We start from the raw sequence: 19,241 nt of genomic DNA, 5'->3' as shown, positions 1-19,241 counted from the left end.
ACATGAAACCCAAGGAGCTACCAAACAGGTCAGAGACTAAGGCTACGTTCACACTGCAGGCTGAAGTGACTCAAATCCGATCTTTTCGCCCATATGTGACCTGTGTCCGATCTTTTATTGACAATATGAACGACGCAGATCCGATTTTTTCAAATCCGACCCAGGCCGTTTGGATATGTGGTCCTAATTCCGATTCCTATCCGATCTTTTCATATGCGACTTCAGTCTGAACCGCCAGGTCGCATTCATCCGACTTGCACGTCATCAACAAGCCACAAACGTCACTATTCTGCGCTGAAGTAGGCGGTGGGTCTCTCAAAAAAAGTTACAACAACATGGCGCATAATCACGGACGCAGATAGAGGGTGGGACTCGTCCCACCCAGATTTAAATTCACCTCGTTCGGTCCCCCCCACTTATAGGGAGGAAAAAACGTCTATGCTGTCTTTCTTTGCATAAGGCAAACCTCACGGAAAAATCAAAAGACTAATTACCATTCGGTTTATTGAGGTGCACAGCAGTGTATACATAGTTGCAACAACTCACATAAAACAAAGACTGATATTCGGTTGGTTGAGCTGCGCAGACTGCACAGGTTGCGAGCTCGTGCTTGGTTGCTATGGTAACTCACAACAAGTTTGACAGGCATATCGGGGTTGGGGTTGGTTTGCTGGCAGCTTTGTCCCCCCCAGTTTTTTGTCCCCCCCCCAGTTCAAAAAACGTATCTGCGCCCCTGCGCATGACATCAATGCGAGGGACGCTTCGGGCTGTGAAGGTTCTGAATCTTCTCAATGGAAGGACGCAGAGGTTAGGGAGCTGATTTCCATTTGGGGGGATACAGCTATTCAAGCTAGATTAGATGAGTCATACCGCAACCAGGTGGTTTTACTTCCGTAAACACTGGCCATGTTCACTGCATGTGACGTTGTCGTATCCTGCAATGCGCATACGGAACACTTAGGTCGCTTTTCGTTCATACTGAGGATCACATACAAGTCGCATATATTTGTTAATGTGAACGACCTCACAAAAAAATCGGATTTCACAAAAAAATCGGAATTGAGCATTAAGCCTTGCAGTGTGAACGTAGCGAAAGTTGTGGAGAAGTATAAATCAGGATCGGGTTATAAAAAATATCCCAAACTTTGAATATCCCAGGGAGCACCATTAAATCCATTATAGCAAAATGGAAAGAATATGGCACCACTACAAACCTGACAAGAGAAGGCCGCCCATCAAAACTCACAGACCGGGCAAGGAGGGCGTTAATCAGAGATGCAACAAAGACACCAACAGTAATGCTGAGGGAGCTGCAAAGATCCACAGTGGAGATGGGAGTATCTGTCCATCGGATCACTTTAAGCCATACACTCCACAGAGTGGGGCTTTATGGAAGAGTGGGCAGGAAAAAAGCCATTGCTTCAGAAAACATGGTTGGAGTTTGCCCAACATCATGTGGCAGACTCCCCAAACACATGGAAGAAGATTCTCTGGTCAAATGAGACTAAAATTGATCTTTTTGGCCATCATGGGAAACGCCATGTGTGGCACAAACCCAACACCCTGAGAACACCATTCCTACAGTGAAGCATGGTGGTGGCAGCATGATGTTGTGGGGATGTTTTTCATTTGCAAGGACAGGAAAGCTGGTCAGGACTGAAGGAAAGATGGATGGACTAAATACAGCGCAATTCTGGAGTCGGCCAGAGGTTTGAGACTGGGGCGAAGGTTTACATTCCAGCAGGACATTGACTAAACCTACAGTACTGCTAAAGGTATGTTGGAGTGCTTTAAAGGGAAACATTTAAATGTCTTGGAATGGCCTAATCAAAGCCCAGACCTCAAGCCAATTGAGAATCTGTGGCATAACTTGAAGATCGCTGTACACCAACGCAACCCATCTAACTTGAAGGAGTTGGAGCAGTTTTGCTTTGAGGAACGGGCAAAAATCCCAGTGGCTAGATGTGCTAAGGTAATCGAGACATACCCCAAGAGACTTGCAGCTGTAAGGTCGCTCTACAAACATTGACTTTTTATAGGGGGGTGAATACCTATGCACACTCCAGATTTCTGGTTTTTCATCTTAATTATTGTTTGTCACAATAAAACAACAGTTTTCACCTTTAAAGTGGTAGGCATGTGTAAATCAAATGGTGCTAATCCCCGAAAAATCCATTTTAATTCCAGCTTGTAATGTGACAAAACAGGACAAACACCAAGCGGGATGAATACTTTTGCAAGACTGTATATCTAGTATTGGAGTATATCGAGTCAGAGAGGCTGCTGCAGCAGGTGTAGGGCGCTAGTGTGTTAGTGGGTCGTAATTCTGTTGTATAACCCGCCTGTGCAAAGATGTCACCTTATTCAGACACACGAATGGTTTTTTATTTATTTTTTTATTTTTTAAATCGTTGCACCACTTCATCTTGTTTCCTGGAATCTTATCTCTATCATGATGATTCCACTAAATCATCGTAATCCGCATTTGACCCATGAGAGCATGGATGATTTTGTAGTTTTACTCCTTCGACACATACTGTGTTCTGTTTTGTTCTCATTCCATTTGTAGGCGTGTTGGTTTTGTCTGCTTGATTCATTACTCGTCATGTCGACTGACGTAACAAATGAGGTAGAGTTGAGTAAACTGTGTGTGTGTGTGTGTGTGCAGGGCTCTACATTAACTTTTGAAACCACTTGTCCTGTCGGGCAAGTTGAAAGGAAATTTACTTGTCCGAAGAAATATTTGAGAAAACCCCCCACAAATAAACTATTTGTAACCAGGGCTTTGAACCAGAATTTTTTTCCTATTGGTTCGTTCCGAACAGAAACGGAATTTTAACGTTTCCAGTTTTGGGTTCCACCATTAAATAGACGTTCCCGAACCGGTTAGAACAAAAAAATTTCGTTCCCGGAACGGTTAATTACGTTCCCTGTCAGCTGTTTAACAAATGGCTATAAAATTATGCCTCTGTCTCATCCAGCTTAAGCCAAATGTAGGCTAATTCTATTACAACCTTCATTAAATAAGACAAGAAATAATTCAAAACAATTATTATTTCAAATGTTGGCGATTTGGATTCTCAGTATGTCTTCCCATCTACACAAACAGAAAAAGTGCCAAAAATGAAAGAGAATTCGTTTAGTGTGTTACCAAAGGCTAGTCAGGCCCTATAGAGGGCTACCGTATGATGTCACCGCGCCGCGAGATTTTGTTAGGCGCCATATTGGAAGACCAAGTACACATCTATGCAAGTACATACATACATACATAAAACAAACTACACCTGAAATGTAGCCAGGGCCGGTTCTGCCCTAATCTGGACCCGGGTGCAACATTGCGCAACACCCCCCCCCACCCCCCCCCCACCCCCCCAAAAAAAAAAAAAAAAACACCAGTCTAAATCAGGACAACCATCACATCACTATAACTATAAACATTTTAGATCAACTATTTTAACTAAATGGGCTATAATAAATAAGCCTGCAGGCAGCCACGGCGGGCTGCCTCAGAAAAGTAACCATTTGTCCTACCTTAAAACTCGTTTTGCATTTTCTGCCTCCTTTTTTGTATTTTCGACCCTCCGTTTATTTTCTTTCCTTTTCTGAAAACCCGATTTGTGTCCAGACATTTTGTTCTGCTACCAACGAACTAACTCATCAGGTCTCGTCTCTCGAGCCCGCGATGATTCCCGTGGGAAGGGCAACAACTGATACATTTTTACAAACAGCCAATAGGGAGGTTGCAACGTTCAGGCTCTTCTTTGCTCAGACACTCAATAATGCAATTACTCACTTGATCACATGGAGAAGTGATAGTAGTCCACCTTCCCGCTCTCTCCATTCAGTCAGCGAACGTCACACAGGAAGTGAACCCCAGCGGGTCATAGAAACTTGCGCAGGAGAAGAATGGCTTTTTTATTTGTAGGCTACGGAAACTTTGAGGAACGAAATAAAAACCGGTATTAACCGGTTACCATTATTTTTAATAAGCGTTTCTGTTCCGGAACATAAAAAATAATAAAGTTTCTGGTTTCGTTTCTGTTCCATGTGAAATAGAAAAAGTTCCCGGTTTTCGTTTTCGTTCCTTGAACCGGTTCAAAGCCCTGTTTGTAACCCAACAATCTTTATTGCATTTGCATCACACCGCTTGTGGCTTGTACTCTTGCCATGAGACACTAGAATGTCTCGCCTATATGAAGCTGTACCTTTAAACATGCTGCTCGAGACATCAGCATAAGTAGGATGCGATATGCACAGAGAACGTTGCATTCCATCTCCGGTGTCTTGGACCCATTCAAATTCATCCTTCCAAGAATTGAGAAATTTCCGCGCTCTCTTGCTTTCATAGTTCTGCTGTGATTGTTTCCTCTTCTTTTCAGCACCAGATGCCTCGGATTCACTAGACTTCTTTGTGAAGCCGAACTTCAGGAAGGACATTTTCTAAATGTCTAAATTTTTATAATGAACACCATCAACAACAATTCAAAGATTTGGAAATTACCACACACTCAACGTAAATATACAGTTGAATAATGATCCCGCCAACAGAAATGTCAACAAATCCACGTGTATGACACGATTAAAACCAATCATACACGACCATTTACTTTTCAGCTCAAATACACGGAGCGGCATTGGCCGGTTTCGCAAGTGGAATATCCAGTCACCCCAGGATTCCGCGGGCCTTTTTTGTGATTGTTGCGGGCTAAAATGTCTGATGTTGCGGGGGGGTTTCCAAAAAATTGCAAGGAAAGTTTTGGTGTTTTTTAGGTTTTTGTTGCGATTACATTGCGGGAGGAAGTGAAAGTTGCGAGGAATTGTTGCGATTTTCTCTTTTTGGGGATTTAAAATTGAGCGATATGTTAAATATTAAGTTATTACTGAAAAACTATTGATTAAAAAAAAAACAAAGACACTGAGAAATGGTCCTATAAACATCTTTACCAATATAAAAGATTACCAGGACTACAAAAATGCAGAAAAATAGGCTTTACTTATCCAAATGCACCTGTTGGTTCAAAAGTTAAAGTGCAGAGAACCTCACAGCACAACATGAAGTTACCTTAAAATATAATATAAATGCCTCAGTTTTCATGTAAGAAAAAAAACTATTAATACTAGTGCTGTGTGCAGGCAGTCTCTCCTGAAGACTAAATTAAACAATAATTATAAACTAATAAAATAAATGGCTCAGGCTTCATAGAAGAAAAAAACCATTTGAACAGAATCTCACCGTATGATGCTGAAGCTGCCTAAACAATGGAAAATAAAATACCATTTTGGCAAAAATGTTGCCATCCATTAATTTCTTGTATTAAGTTAAAAAAATAATGTAAAGTGCACACAGTCCTTCACTGTAAACATAACACACTTTCAGTAACAGAATTTAAGCCTATATAAACACTGACTCGCACATGCTGCTGCTTTTGAACGGAAACACGGAAGTAAGGCGGAAGGTAGTTTGTCGACGTCACCTCAAGACGACGCCAACGATTGGTCAAATTTGCAGGAAAGTTGCGGTGATTGGATATAATTGCACCCCCCGCTTTCATGCAGAATGCCGGGGTACTGCTTTTCGCAATCTTTTGCAGTTATTTTGGTCGGTAAGTATGAAACGTTTGACTCGCACATGCTGCTTTACACGGAAGTAAGGCGGAAGGTAGTTTGTCGACGTCACCTCAAGACGATGCCAACAATTGGTCAAATTTGCGGGAAAGTTGCGGTGATTGGATATAATTCCAGCACCGCCCTGAATTCGCGGGGATTGGTTGAATTTGCGTTGAAGTTGCAAATCGCAACATCGCGAAATCCTGGAGGGTCTGAATATTGCGCATGCGCACATCGCTCTTTCTGAATAGAAACATCTGGTGATTCATCAAAACAATATGTCGAGTGAGATGCTTCGGAAATCATGTGAATAAACTGATAAATTTGATATGTAACCCGAATATCGGCGTATTTTGGCACTTGTCCGATTGGACAAGTAACTGAGACGATGAACTTGTCCGACACAAAGTATCACTTTTAGTGGACAAGCGTTAATGTCGAGCCCTGGTGTGTGTGTGTGTGTGTGTGTGTGTGTGTGTGTGTGTGTGTGTGTGTGTATGGCTAAAGCACAAACTGCCTGAAATAAACCTGAAGTGGAGCACTAATATGGCACGGATAGATTTAATCTGCTGACTTAGCATTTTGAAAAGGTCTGCTCTGATTCATTCGTTAACTGACTCAGCCGTGTGGAGTCTTGGTGAGCATTGTGTCACCTCTCAACTAGGCAGTGTCCACTTCATGCTTTGACCTTTTGCTTGTGACCCCTAGGCCACAGGAGGGGGTTATGAGGGTGAAGATGCCTATCAGAACGCAGAACTAGTCTTCCTCGACATCCACAACATCCACGTGATGAGAGAATCGCTAAAGAAGCTGAAGGACATCGTTTACCCCAACGTGGAGGAGTCCCACTGGCTGTCCAGCCTGGAGTCCACTCACTGGCTGGAGCACATAAAGGTAAAGCCAGAATGACTTTTAATATTATTGCCACTGTTTGACAGTTTTGTTGGATAAACTGCACTGTAAATATAAATGGTTGAATTCTGGCAAACAACCAATATAGACAAAAAGATTAGGTTTCAGACAAAGTTGAGGGTTGGTTTTCCTCCCCTCTCTATAACATGGTACGTAATGTCATATATATCAGCAAAATTTGCCTCGGCTGTCTCCCTGTTAAGATCATACTGGTTACAGAGTCAGTTTATCACTGCAGTTGTAAATGCAGTCAGTTTGCCTTTAGATGCGTAAAACCTCGCTAGCTAAGTGTCCTTTTTTCACTCCGTGAACGTCACTTGATCAGGTTGTAGTATAGCTACCTGTCTGTGCTGTAGTGAAATCAATACAGGTAGGCATATCAGGTGAAAATTCAATCCAAATTGCTTGAAACTGCTCTTCTTGAATTCAGAATTAAATGCAGAACAACATACTTTTTACATAATTAAAATATGTTTATCCGTTCTTGAGATATTACCAATCAATGATTGAGAAAACGGCTTAATTTTTAGAAAACTGACATACCGTAAAATACCAAATAATAGCCGAGTTCCAATTAACCGCCGAGTTCCCTTTAACGGCCGGGTGTACGCGTGTGTTGTGACAAATAAAGGCCGGTTCCGAATACTCGCCGGGGTCTAAAAAAAAAAAAAAAAAGCGTCCGAACGTTCTATCTAGAATCTTGAGGCCCAGCACTTTTCTGGTTTTCTGGTGTTTAAACGATTTTGCATTGCATAGTTTTCTACCGAAACAATATGAATGAATGAATGAATGAAATTATTTCTATAATACTGTTTACAACATTTTGTTACGCAGGGGTGATAGCGTTCCGGCGCGCCGCGCGGGATTTCCGGCGCACCGTGGCTGGGGAAAAAAAAAAAAAAAAATCTAGTTCGCCCATTGTCCTGTGTCATTCTGAGATGCGCAGATAGACAGTAAAGGGAATTCGGAATTCCCTTTACTGTCTATCTGCGCATCTCAGAATGACACGTAACTTACACGTAACTTACGTGATAATAAACATGCCATTTCAATGTTATAATCTTGGTCTACCGTAATATTTCTTGAGGAATGCAACTCCGTAACTTTTGACAGATGTCTTAGCCAATTACGTTTGACATGGGTGTGTGGGATATCACTTACGTCATCGAATGAGGAATACCCCTTTGGGTATACCCAACGAAAGCCAGCGTGTGTGGTGACATTGAGGACTGCGGGTTTCCAAGGTTGGACTGCTGCTTCTGTTAAACGACCTAAATTGCCGAATGCATGCGTCAAAGCACACACCGAGTTTTATTAAAGACCTTATACCATTTCACTTGCCCTTACCCATTCGGATCTGGAAGACGCTTTACAAAAAAGGTGAGAGCGTTCTAACATGCATTTCAGTCTGCTCGCGGCCAATCTAATCCAAGGGGCCTTTTCAACAAGTAATCTGTCGTGCAAGTTGGGCAGAAGCACGCGTCAGGCAGGCAACATGTAGGCCTACAAGTCAGTAACCTATTCAACTAACTTTCATCCGAACTTTAAGTTTTCTACGGGGTCGAGCCACCGTACCAACTCACTCGGGGAATAGGCTCATATCGGCCAAATAGGGAGACGTCTTGGAGAGAAACGTGATGCAAGATGACAGTATGTAGCCACTGCAGGTCACTTATTTTTCAGCATAAGAAAAAACCCTTTGGTTTGACACTTCGCACCCTAATTATGTTGCTTCAACGTCGCGCCCTCCATGCAATTTCAGATTGACAGACATCGCGAAGCGCAAAGGGTGGAGGCTGCATGGGTGAGGGTGATAGCAAGTGACCATAACTTTGCAGAGTAATTAAATCACAGTGCTGCGCACAGACAATGGTGTAGTTTCTTGATTATTTTGTAAAGCATGCACTTAACTAGTCATTAACAGGAAAAGGTGTGTGATTTATCCTTTATCCACCCCGACTGTGCCATGCGAAGATGCATTCTGCGTCTTCAAAATTCCCCGAAGTCGGCACTGTGCTATCTGTAATCTAACTCTAAACAAACTGTAAGTTATACTGGTTAAAAGTAGGCCTATCTGAGAATGATTTTTTTCCCCGTTTTGAGGTAGATTTTGGGGAAGGTGTTTGTGAAGAAGGAATTAATTGCCTGTTCCAAATAGCCGCCTAGTCTCTAATACGCGCCGGGTCTCTTACGTGATTGAGACAAATAATCGCCCGGGCTATTATTTGGTATTTTACGGTAATATTACGTATTAGGTTCACATGGTTCAAAATGGGCCTCATTAACCAATGAGATCAAATGTTTTTTTTTTTTGTTTTGTTTGTTTGTTTGTTTTTTTGTCTTAACTCTTTTCCTCGATTCTTACATGGAAATTGGCAGGCACGTAGATGGTTGTATACTGAATACAAAGTTTGAAAAATGAGTAATAATTAGTATTAATTATGCTAATTGGATAAAATGTTAAATCAGTACACTGTCTTTCACCAGATGGCTTTATTTGTGCAATATAAAGCTTATCTTTACTCTCATTTATACATCACAAAGAAGGAGAAATCAATGTTGGTGATAAAATGTGCATAAATAAGCACTGAATGTCATTCACATCTACCATTTCTCTTATCTCATTATCTGTAGCTGCTTTATCCTGTTCTACAGGGTCGCAGGCAAGCTGGAGCCTATCCCAGCTGACTACGGGCGAGAGGCGGGGTACACCCTGGACAAGTCGCCAGGTCATCACAGGGCTGACACATAGACACAGACAACCATTCACACTCACATTCACACCTACGCTCAATTTAGAGTCACCAGTTAACCTAACCTGCATGTCTTTGGACTGTGGGGGAAACCGGAGCACCCTGAGGAAACCCACGCAGACACGGGGAGAACATGCAAACTCCACACAGAAAGGCCCTCGCCAGCCATGGGGCTCGAACCCGGACCTTCTTGCTGTGAGGCGACAGCGCTAACCACTACACCACCGTGCCGCCTCTACCGTTTCTCTAAAATAAATTGATAAAAGATTATTTCTAATGTCCTATTTGTGCTCTGTAAGCCTTTGTATTTCTAACTATGGCCTACTTGTGTTTATATGAAAGAATATAAATGATTATTTCGATTAATATTCACAGCTTTCAAGGTGAACCTCGAAAAAAAAAAAACTGCATGAGCCACATCCAATAACCAATTCCAATTAACTGAATTGAAATTGACACTTCCGGTTTTTTAAAATCTCATTCCAACCATGAAGATCTCAATATTTTTCATCAAAACAACTAGAGGTATATTCTAAAATAGTTATTTATTTACAGGAATCAGTGATTTTTGAAAAAATAAGTAGGTAAAGCTATGAAAACTCACTTCAAAGTCTCCTGTGAATCATAACATCAAAATTAGCTGATGGGAAATTTTGTTGAATCCTTCATCAGAAACAGTGAGAGTGAGAGAACATCCCTATAAAAGTGATCTGATCGATATTCATGAGTAATCCAGTCAGAAACTGATCAGAAGAGAGAGAGCCTGAGCGCTTTCCCGTGACTCAGAAAGCACCGGCAGTTTCATAACATTACGTGAGCAGTGTGTGCACTCTGTTGTACCGACTTCAACCTGCTGTTACTTTGGGAAGCAGTGGTGGGTTTCCCAAAAGCCTCTTAACACTACGAGCGTCTTAACTAGGAGAGAGTGTGTGTGTGTGAGTGTTCATTGTGCTGCTGCTTCAACCATTTAATAATGATCTTTGTGCTATGATGCTTTTGGGAAACTCTGCGTAGGTCTTAACGATAAATTTCTTTGGAAAGCAGAGATTATAATCTTTTTTTAATAATAGTATTGATCGAGGGCGGCACGGTGGTGTAGTGGTTAGCGCTGTTGCCTCACAGCAAGAAGGTCCGGGTTCGAGCCCCGTGGCCGGCAAGGGCCTTTCTGTGTGGAGTTTGCATGTTCTCCCCGTGTCCGCGTGGGTTTCCTCCGGGTGCTCCGGTTTCCCCCACAGTCCAAAGACATGCAGGTTAGGTTAACTGGTGGCTCTAAATTGAGCGTAGGTGTGAATGTGAGTGTGAATGGTTGTCTGTGTGTCAGCCCTGTGATGACCTGGCGACTTGTCCAGGGTGTACCCCGCCTTTCGCCCGTAGTCAGCTGGGATAGGCTCCAGCTTGCCTGCGACCCTGTAGAACAGGATAAAGTGGCTACAGATAATGAGATGAGTATTGATAGAAAATATTCAAGATTTAAGCCATGAAAACTAGGGATGTTAACCGATGACCGTTTGACCGGTGGTTGACCGAATCAACGTCAACCGGTTAATTTTTTTTTTGGTTGTCGGTGAAAAAAAAAAAAAAATCAATCGTTTTGAAGCTGCCGATTTTGGAGCGGAGAACCTGGAATTCTGTGTTGTAAACGCTTGGGGCATGCCATGCGGTGTAAGGACGACAGCTGACAAATCAGAAACACCCATTCAGTCATGTCCCGCCCCAGTTAAAGACAGCTGACAAATCAGAAACACCCATTCAGTCATGTCCCGCCCTCCCGCCCCAGTTAAAGACAGCTGACAAATCAGAAAACACCCATTCAGTCATGTCCCGCCCCAGTTGAACACAGCTGCCACTCGGCGAAAGAAAAAAAGTGTAGACACAGGCTTTTTAGCTTCCAAATTACTATTCTGTTTTTTTTTTTTTTTAATTATTATTAGAAGGCACATGGAGTTTAGTCCTGCCTTGGCCAGTGCATTCTGAAAGTATGTTTCGGTCTGTAGCCAACAATGCATGTTATTGTAGATTAGATCTCGCCACACAAACTAAAGGCGCAGATGCCGACTTTTTCACGGCTTTTTCATGGACTGTAACGGCATTTGCTTATGGAGTAATTTTAATATAGAATTTACTCTGATGAAATTATTCAGACACTCCAACGCCCCCCCCCCCCCCCAAAAAAAAAAAATCGGATCTGCACGAGCCGTGAAAAAGGCGTGCCGTTTGCATCCCTGTTTAAACTCATGGGTTAACTGACTTTAACCGGCTAATGAGGCTCGGTGGTCGGTCAAGATTTTTTTTTAGTTTTCGCCATCCCTAATGGAAACTCAGATGAGCATCTGCATGCACAATTTTTGCACCACAGCCAGCGAGCGTCTGATCATGCCTAATACGAGTCGAATCAGTTCAATCTGTAATCAGATACCAGCTATCAAACCATATGTGATTCTCCTGCAACAAAGCCAAAATGGAATTTTTAAATACAGTTTTCTCGCGCGTCACATTTTGGAGCAGGGCTGAGTGATATATCCAATTAATTCAAGTTTGTATCCCCCACTGGCCAAAAGGCCCAGAGGGAGATGATGTCATGGTGATTTGCGTCTGTCCCAGAAAGGGTATTCACCTTCTGAAATCAACTCCTCTCTCAATTTTTGGAGGAATTTGACGAAACTTGGCGAAAGGCATTGTTATATGTCGGTAATGCACACATTGTAATTTCGTTAAATTCGGTCACATTTTACCAGAGTTACAGCCCTTGATTAACAAAATTATACTTTGACAGTTTCATGAGAGTGTTTTCCCCTTCTGAAATCAACTCCCCTCTCAATTTTTGGAGGAATTTCCTGAAACTTGGCAGGATTCTTTATTTATATGTCAGTAATACGCATATTGCAGTTTTGTTCAATTCGGTCTCATTTGACCAGAGTTATGGCAGAGTTGCCAGCGGGGGATATTTGTGCTCTTGGAGCACTCTTGCTGTTTTTGAATGATGTGAAAAATACCAAAATCACGATTAGTGCTACCGCTGCTGTCTCTCAAACACCAGCAATTCTCTGGAGTTCCAACGGTAACGTAGGCTGTCGCCGTTTCCTTGGAGACGCCGGCCCGTCTGTGCTTTGCTGCTCAGCAACATGCTTGAGTAATAACCGCCACTGAAGACGTTTGTTATTGATGTTTGTATCAATCACATCATTTTACTAAAGAAAACTATTTTAGAATTGTTTTGTCTTGGTTTCCTGTAGAAAGAAAAACAATTGATTAAAATTATGACTCGTCCAAAACACGCAAGAAAATTTTAATATGGTAAATAAAATAGGGTTTCGTTATTTGCTAAATCCTGTTACGTTTGCTGCCGTCCCACCAGTTTTCATGTTCGTCAGACGGCCATTTATAGTGTTTTTAGAAATAATACTTTATTAAAGCTTAATAAAATGAAGTTTAGATCATTACATCATTTTAGATGCTGATTGAGATACAGCGGGGGAAATTAATATTCATCATGTCAGCTTAATGGTTTTATTGCTTTATTATGAACGTATTAGATGTAGTCAACATTTCATGTGAAGCGCTTCAGTGGAAATACATTGAATAGAAAAATAGTCGACATGCTGAACACTTATTTCCTCCACTGTATTTATAAAGAAAATGATTGCACTCGATGTAGAATTATTAAATAGAAGCGTTGAAGTCAGATCTGGTTACTAGAGAGCAAAAAAAAATCAAATACTTTCATTAGCTCGCCTGCGACGGAGTCAGCGAGGCGAGGTATTGTAATCAGTGGTGTGTGTGTGTGTGTGTGAGAGAACAATCTAGCGTCTAGACCGTTGCACCGATTGACTTCAAATTTTCAGGGTAGGTGGGCAATGGTCCGTAGATCACCTGATTTTTACATTTTGAGGGTAATCGGGTCAAGGTCAACCTTTCGATCAAAATAACATTTTTCCATTATAACTCAAAAACGGTTGCTGATAGACACATGTTTACTATTATGAGCATATAGGAACTCCCATATGGCCTTTCATTTGGCACCATGATCTTTAACCCAGTGTGACCTTGCCTTGAAAGGTCAAACTGAAGGTCATGGGTTTTCAAAGCGCCATAACTTTCAAATGGTTCATGATGGCCAGATATTTACCATTATCCACCTATAAGAAGTCCCATATGGGCTTTTATTTGGCACCATGATTTTTGACCTTGAGTGACCTTGAAAGGTCAAACTGAAGGTCATGGATTTTCAGAGGGCTGTAACTTGAAAACAGTTGATGGTAGACAGATATTTACCATTATCAACTTATAGGAAGTCCCATATGGGCTTTCATTTGGCACCATGATCTTTGACCTTGTATGACCTTGAAAGGTCAAACATGGGTCATGGGTTTTCAAAGGGCTATAACTTTTTAAAATGGTTCACGATAGCCAGATGCTTGCCATTATCAAGATATAAGAAGTCCCATATGGGCTTTCAGTTACCGGCATGACCTTGAATGACTTTTTGAAATGTCAAACTCAAGGTCATGGATTTTCATAGGACTATAACCTGACAGCGGGCGGCACGGTGGTGTAGTGGTTAGCGCTGTCGCCTCACAGCAAGAAGGTCCGGGTTCGAGCCCCGTGGCCGGCGAGGGCCTTTCTGTGTGGAGTTTGCATGTTCTCCCCGTGTCCGCGTGGGGTTCCTCCGGGTGCTCCGGTTTCCCCCACAGTCCAAAGACATGCAGGTTAGGTTAACTGGTGACTCTAAATTGACTGTAGGTGTGAATGTGAGTGTGAATGGTTGTCTGTGTCTATGTGTCAGCCCTGCGATAACCTGGCGACTTGTCCAGGGTGTACCCCGCCTCTCACCCATAGTCAGCTGGGATAGGCTCCAGCTCGCCTGTGACCCTGTAGGACAGAATAAGCGGCTACAGATAATGAATGGATGGGTGGATATAACCTGACAGCTGATGGTTGAGAAATATTACCATTATCAGCATATAGGGGTGTGAATGGTTGTCTGTCTCTGTGTCAGCCCTGTGATGACCTGGCAACTTGTCCAGGGTGTACCCCGCCTCTCGCCCGTAGTCAGCTGGGATAGGCTCCAGCTTGCCTGCGACCCTGTAGAACAGGATAAAGCGGCTACAGATAATGAGATGAGCTCAACATATAGGTATAAAATAAGTGCTTCCAGGCGAGGTTTGCTTTGGCTGGTAACCCTTGTTTTAAACCAGAAATGTCTTGGTATTTTTCTAGGAGGAAAAAAAAAAAAAATATATATATATATATATATATATATACACACACACACACACACACACACTACCGTTCAAAAGTTTGGGGTCACTTTGAAATGTCCTTATTTTTGAAAGAAAAGCACTGTTCTTTTCAATGAAGATCACTTTAAACTAATCAGAAATCCACTCTATACATTGCTAATGTGCTAAATGACTATTCTAGCTGCAAATGTCTGGTTTTTGGTGCAATATCTCCATAGGTGTATAGAGGCCCATTTCCAGCAACTCTCACTCCAGTGTTCTAATGGTACAATGTGTTTGCTCATTGCCTCAGAAGGCTAATGGAGGATTAGAAAACCCTTGTACAATCATGTTAGCACAGCTGAAAACAGTTGAGCTCTTTAGAGAAGCTATAAAACTGACCTTCCTTTGAGCAGATTGAGTTTCTGGAGCATCACATTTGTGGGGTCGATTAAATGCTCAAAATGGCCAGAAAAATGTCTTGACTATATTTTCTATTCATTTTACAACTTATGGTGGTAAATAAAAGTGTGACTTTTCATGGAAAACACAAAATTGTGGGGGCGTCGTGGCTCAGGTGGTTAAGGCGCCATACCATGAATGCGGGCGACCCGGGTTCGATTCCGGCCTGAGGTCATTTCCCGATCCCTTCCCGTCTCTCTCTCTCCCGCTCATTTCCTGTCTCTACACTGTCCTATCCAATAAAGGTGCAAAAAGCCCAAAAAAATATCTTTAAAAAAAAAAGAAAACACAAAATTGTCTGGGTGACCAAACTTTTGAACGGTAGTGTATTCATGGTGCGTTATGTCACTTGAAAAGAAAAACAAGCTTCATGGGTTTGGACCAATCCCATTCAATATGCAAATTAGATTAAAAGCAAACCGCTGCAGAGATTTAGTAGACACAGAGTGGTTAGTCGTAATGTTAATATTTGCCTGATCTTGCGTGATGTGTTCTTGTCCCGCTATAGCTGGTGCTGTCAGGAGCAATTCAGGTAGCAGATAAAGTGTGTTCGGGCAGCTCGGTGGTGGTGCACTGCAGTGACGGCTGGGACCGTACAGCTCAGCTCACCTCGCTCTCCATGCTGATGTTGGACTCTCACTACCGCACGCTCAGGGGCTTCCAGGTGCTGATCGAGAAGGAGTGGATCAGCTTTGGACACAAGTTCGCCTCGGTGTGTATGAAGTCTCATGTGAACTGTAGCTTGGAGTGCATTCTGTAAAACCACAAAGTTGTATTTTATTACTTGAGCTTTATAATAAAGTGTGTGGTTTTTGTGTAAATGCATGTGCAGAGAATTGGCCACGGAGACAAAAACCACGCAGACCAGGACAGGTCACCTATATTCTTACAGTTCATAGACTGTGTGTGGCAGATGACTAAACAGGTAAGCAGTACTGTGAGAAATGAACGTGTGCATTAACTTTTAGTTTGTTGTTATTAACTGCTGGCAAGTAAGCCAAACACTAATATGTTCCATCAGGAGGTGGATGTGAAATGAAATGTTATCTTGATCGTTGAAGCCACTTTTAATTTGCTTTACGTGACCTGATTAATAGAGCTGATCTGATGTAGGCTGCCTTTACTGTCAGTACTAAAGACTTTGAATAGCTAGCATTGCTTTACATTTGCATTTCAGTTCAGCAGCTGTTTTTATCCAAAGCACTGACTGTACAAAACCTAGACAGCGCGTTGTCTGTTAAACGAGCCCGTCAAGGATGGCGTAGCTCACTCCGGCCCCGTCTAGTCCAGAAGGAACGGTCTAAAGTGGGCCACCTTATGCAATAAATGTTGAAAGCTATATACACCTATATATAGAAGCTGTATACACCCTAGGAATACCTACCTATGGAGCACTTGCATGTGACGTCACAGCCGATCCAGATTGTGACAGACGCCATCTTGTCGGTCAAACGCCATATTTCCGCCTTCTACTTCTACCTTTTCTTCTGGAAAACCCTACCATATACAATTCTACTACAACAGCTGCGGCTACAAGCTCTCCCTACCTGTGCACGTTTTTTATGTTTTTTGTGTGTATTTTTGCGTGTTGTTCGTCTGTACCGGACTTCAATATCCACTACAACCGTATGGACTTGCTGGACATTGGTTTCCAGCAGAAAATGACGGTTTGTAGCGATTTCCATCGCATGCACAACATTCCAGACGACATAGTGAGACCAGCGGGGTCTCCATGGATTGTTATCGGAAGCAAAGCGAAGGAGGTGGCGCCGGGAGCGGAAGCAAAAGCGAGGCTGCAGGCAGAGCCGGCCTGTTGACTAAGCTCAGAAAACAGCTACTCAAATCTCCACTGCTAAGCCTCTATCTCTCCAACGCCAGATCCATGGTAAACAAGACGGACGATTTGGAATTACAGCTGGAATTACCTTATTCTATTCTATAATCGGCTGGTCAGTGCTATACTCAATACTTAAGTGACTTACCCATCCAATGAGGATTCTTGTTTACAAGATGCCACATCTGAGTCGCTGACAAATCCTGAATTTCTGTAAAGATAACTGTCCAGAGATTTATAAGCACGCAGTGCTTCACCACTGAACAGCGAGGGAAAGTTAATGAGGTAATTATACACGTCTGGGTATTCCACCTCTGGCAGTTCCATATCCACTGACATGGTCGTGAAAACTACGTCCGGTAAGCAATAAGGGTCACTAATCTGTAGGTCGTTTATTTTAGACATATATCTAGTTATCTGTTCATTAGAAAAATGAGCCGTGTAGTCTGTCGGTTGAAATTGATCCATTCTGTACACGAGTGCAGCAGTATTCAGCTGTGTTTTTTACCGACAAGATGGCGGCTGTGTACTTTCCGGTCACGTGACTGCAAGATCTCTATTAGACCAAGAAGAAGCGACTTTTTTTTTTTTCTTGAACTGCTCATTAATGCTTATCTCAGACATTGGCGTTTGAGCCTTGCGTATGTACGGCGTATTAGGATACGCGGCAATAAGAAAGGAACGTCACGGTATCGCCAGCTTACGTAGCTAATACTCTAGGATGCGTAACACGATCTCCTTGTACGCCAGGGTGTGGCTTATTTTTAAGTCCGCACTGAAAAATCCGTAGCACTTACGTAGCAGCTTTGATACATCACGTACGCCATAAAACCGAAAGCTACACAGCGGGAACGTTGCTCGAACACCTATTACGCCGTGTGAATGCTTTTTTTTTTTTTCTTTAGTTTGTTTTTCCAAGTACAAATACAAACACACAGGGTACTGATATGTGGTATATGTCTAAGGCACAACAGGAAAAAATAATTCAAAAAATTGAAATGCCTCAGGAAAATTATACCACACATTGTTGTATGAAAACGACGACTCACGGAACCCCCACTAGGGTGCATCAGTTGCCCTCACTTTCATAAAACCTGATGCGTTTTTGTTTGGGTGTTCCTTTTCACCAATAAAGACATCCTGTAAAATATTTTGACCATATTCAAAAGTCTAATGATGGCACCATGAGGTTCATTTTTTGCCAAAAAACGCTTGTTTTATGTTTTTGCGTAAGGTTTGAATCACAATGTTGGACTCCATTTATTGATTTCTTGTGACCCAGAGATCATGTTAAGAACCTTTGCATTTAATAGGGGCTAGCATGTGCATAGGCGGCAAGCTTAAAACCAGGGTTATAACATTGATAGATAATGCTAGTGACACCCTAAAATAAACCTCCAAATATTTTTAGACATTCTAGACATACTGTCTACAGTATCTAAGATATTTGGTATACTCTATAAGGTGCCATAATGTTTCATGAAAAGTGATCGAAATTTTGTCATAAAAGTCATAAAATGGCAGCTTTTTCCATAACTTTGAGCTCCTGGTGCCACCATTAAACTTTTGAATTTTGTCAAAAATATTTCACCCAGGCGGCACGGTGGTGTGGTGGTTAGCGCTGTTGCCTCACAGCAAGAAGGTCCGGGTTCGAGCCCCGTGGCCAGCGAGGGCCTTTCTGTGTGGAGTTTGCATGTTCTCCCCGTGTCCGCGTGGGTTTCCTCCGGGTGCTCCGGTTTCCCCCACAGTCCAAAGACATGCAGGTTAGGTTAACTGGTGACTCTAAATTGACCGTAGGTGTGAATGTGAGTGTGAATGGTTGTCTGTGTGTCAGCCCTGTGATGACCTGGCGACTTGTCCAGGGTGTACCCCGCCTTTCGCCCGTAGTCAGCTGGGATAGGCTCCAGCTTGCCTGCGACCCTGTAGAACAGGATAAAGCGGCTACAGATAATGAGATGAGATATTTCACCCATACCCCTTTTCCACCAAATCAGTTCCAGGGCTGGTTCGGGGCTGGTGCTGGTTCACAACTCGTTCAACTTGCGAGCCAGCTGAGAACCAGTTTGCTTTTCCATAGCTCACGGTGCTAAGGGGAGACACGTCAGTAACGTCGCTGTATAAGTCAGTTCCGTCGCTGCGGTTGCATAAACCTTGGCGCGAATATCGAAGCAAAAACAACACGGAAGAAGCAGCAGCAACAACAATAATAATAATGGATGACTTCGCGTTTGTACAGCTGCTGCTTCTCATTGCTTAAAAATGGCGATCTTTCGTGGTCTTGTTATTGTTGTTGGTCTTAACAACTCCGCCCCCCCTCCCCCCCCGACGTAAGCGGTTCTTTCCTCTGGCCCAGCAGAGAGTTGGTGCTAGCCTGGAACCGGTTTTTCTGGCCCCAGAGCCAGTTCTTTGTCAGTGGAAACAGAAAACCCGGTTCCAAACTAAGCACTGGCCCCG

The 19,241-nt window shown here is 42.7% G+C and overlaps 1 protein-coding gene across 3 annotated transcripts in view; it reads left to right on the top strand.

Moving 5' to 3' along the window:
• mtm1 (myotubularin 1) overlaps positions 1-19,241 on the top strand; it is a 134,334-nt gene that overhangs the window by 83,453 nt on the left and 31,640 nt on the right. For all 3 annotated transcript variants that reach the window (XM_060935982.1, XM_060935990.1, XM_060935999.1), the window contains exons 10-12: positions 6,316-6,501; positions 15,462-15,665; positions 15,786-15,878. In XM_060935982.1, the coding sequence (XP_060791965.1) occupies positions 6,316-6,501; positions 15,462-15,665; positions 15,786-15,878 (483 nt within the window). The remainder of the gene's footprint in view (positions 1-6,315; positions 6,502-15,461; positions 15,666-15,785; positions 15,879-19,241) is intronic.

This window comes from Neoarius graeffei, chromosome 1 (genome assembly GCF_027579695.1).
Source record: "Neoarius graeffei isolate fNeoGra1 chromosome 1, fNeoGra1.pri, whole genome shotgun sequence".
Lineage (NCBI taxonomy): Eukaryota > Metazoa > Chordata > Actinopteri > Siluriformes > Ariidae > Neoarius > Neoarius graeffei.
This window is presented reverse-complemented; position numbering and strand designations above follow the sequence as displayed.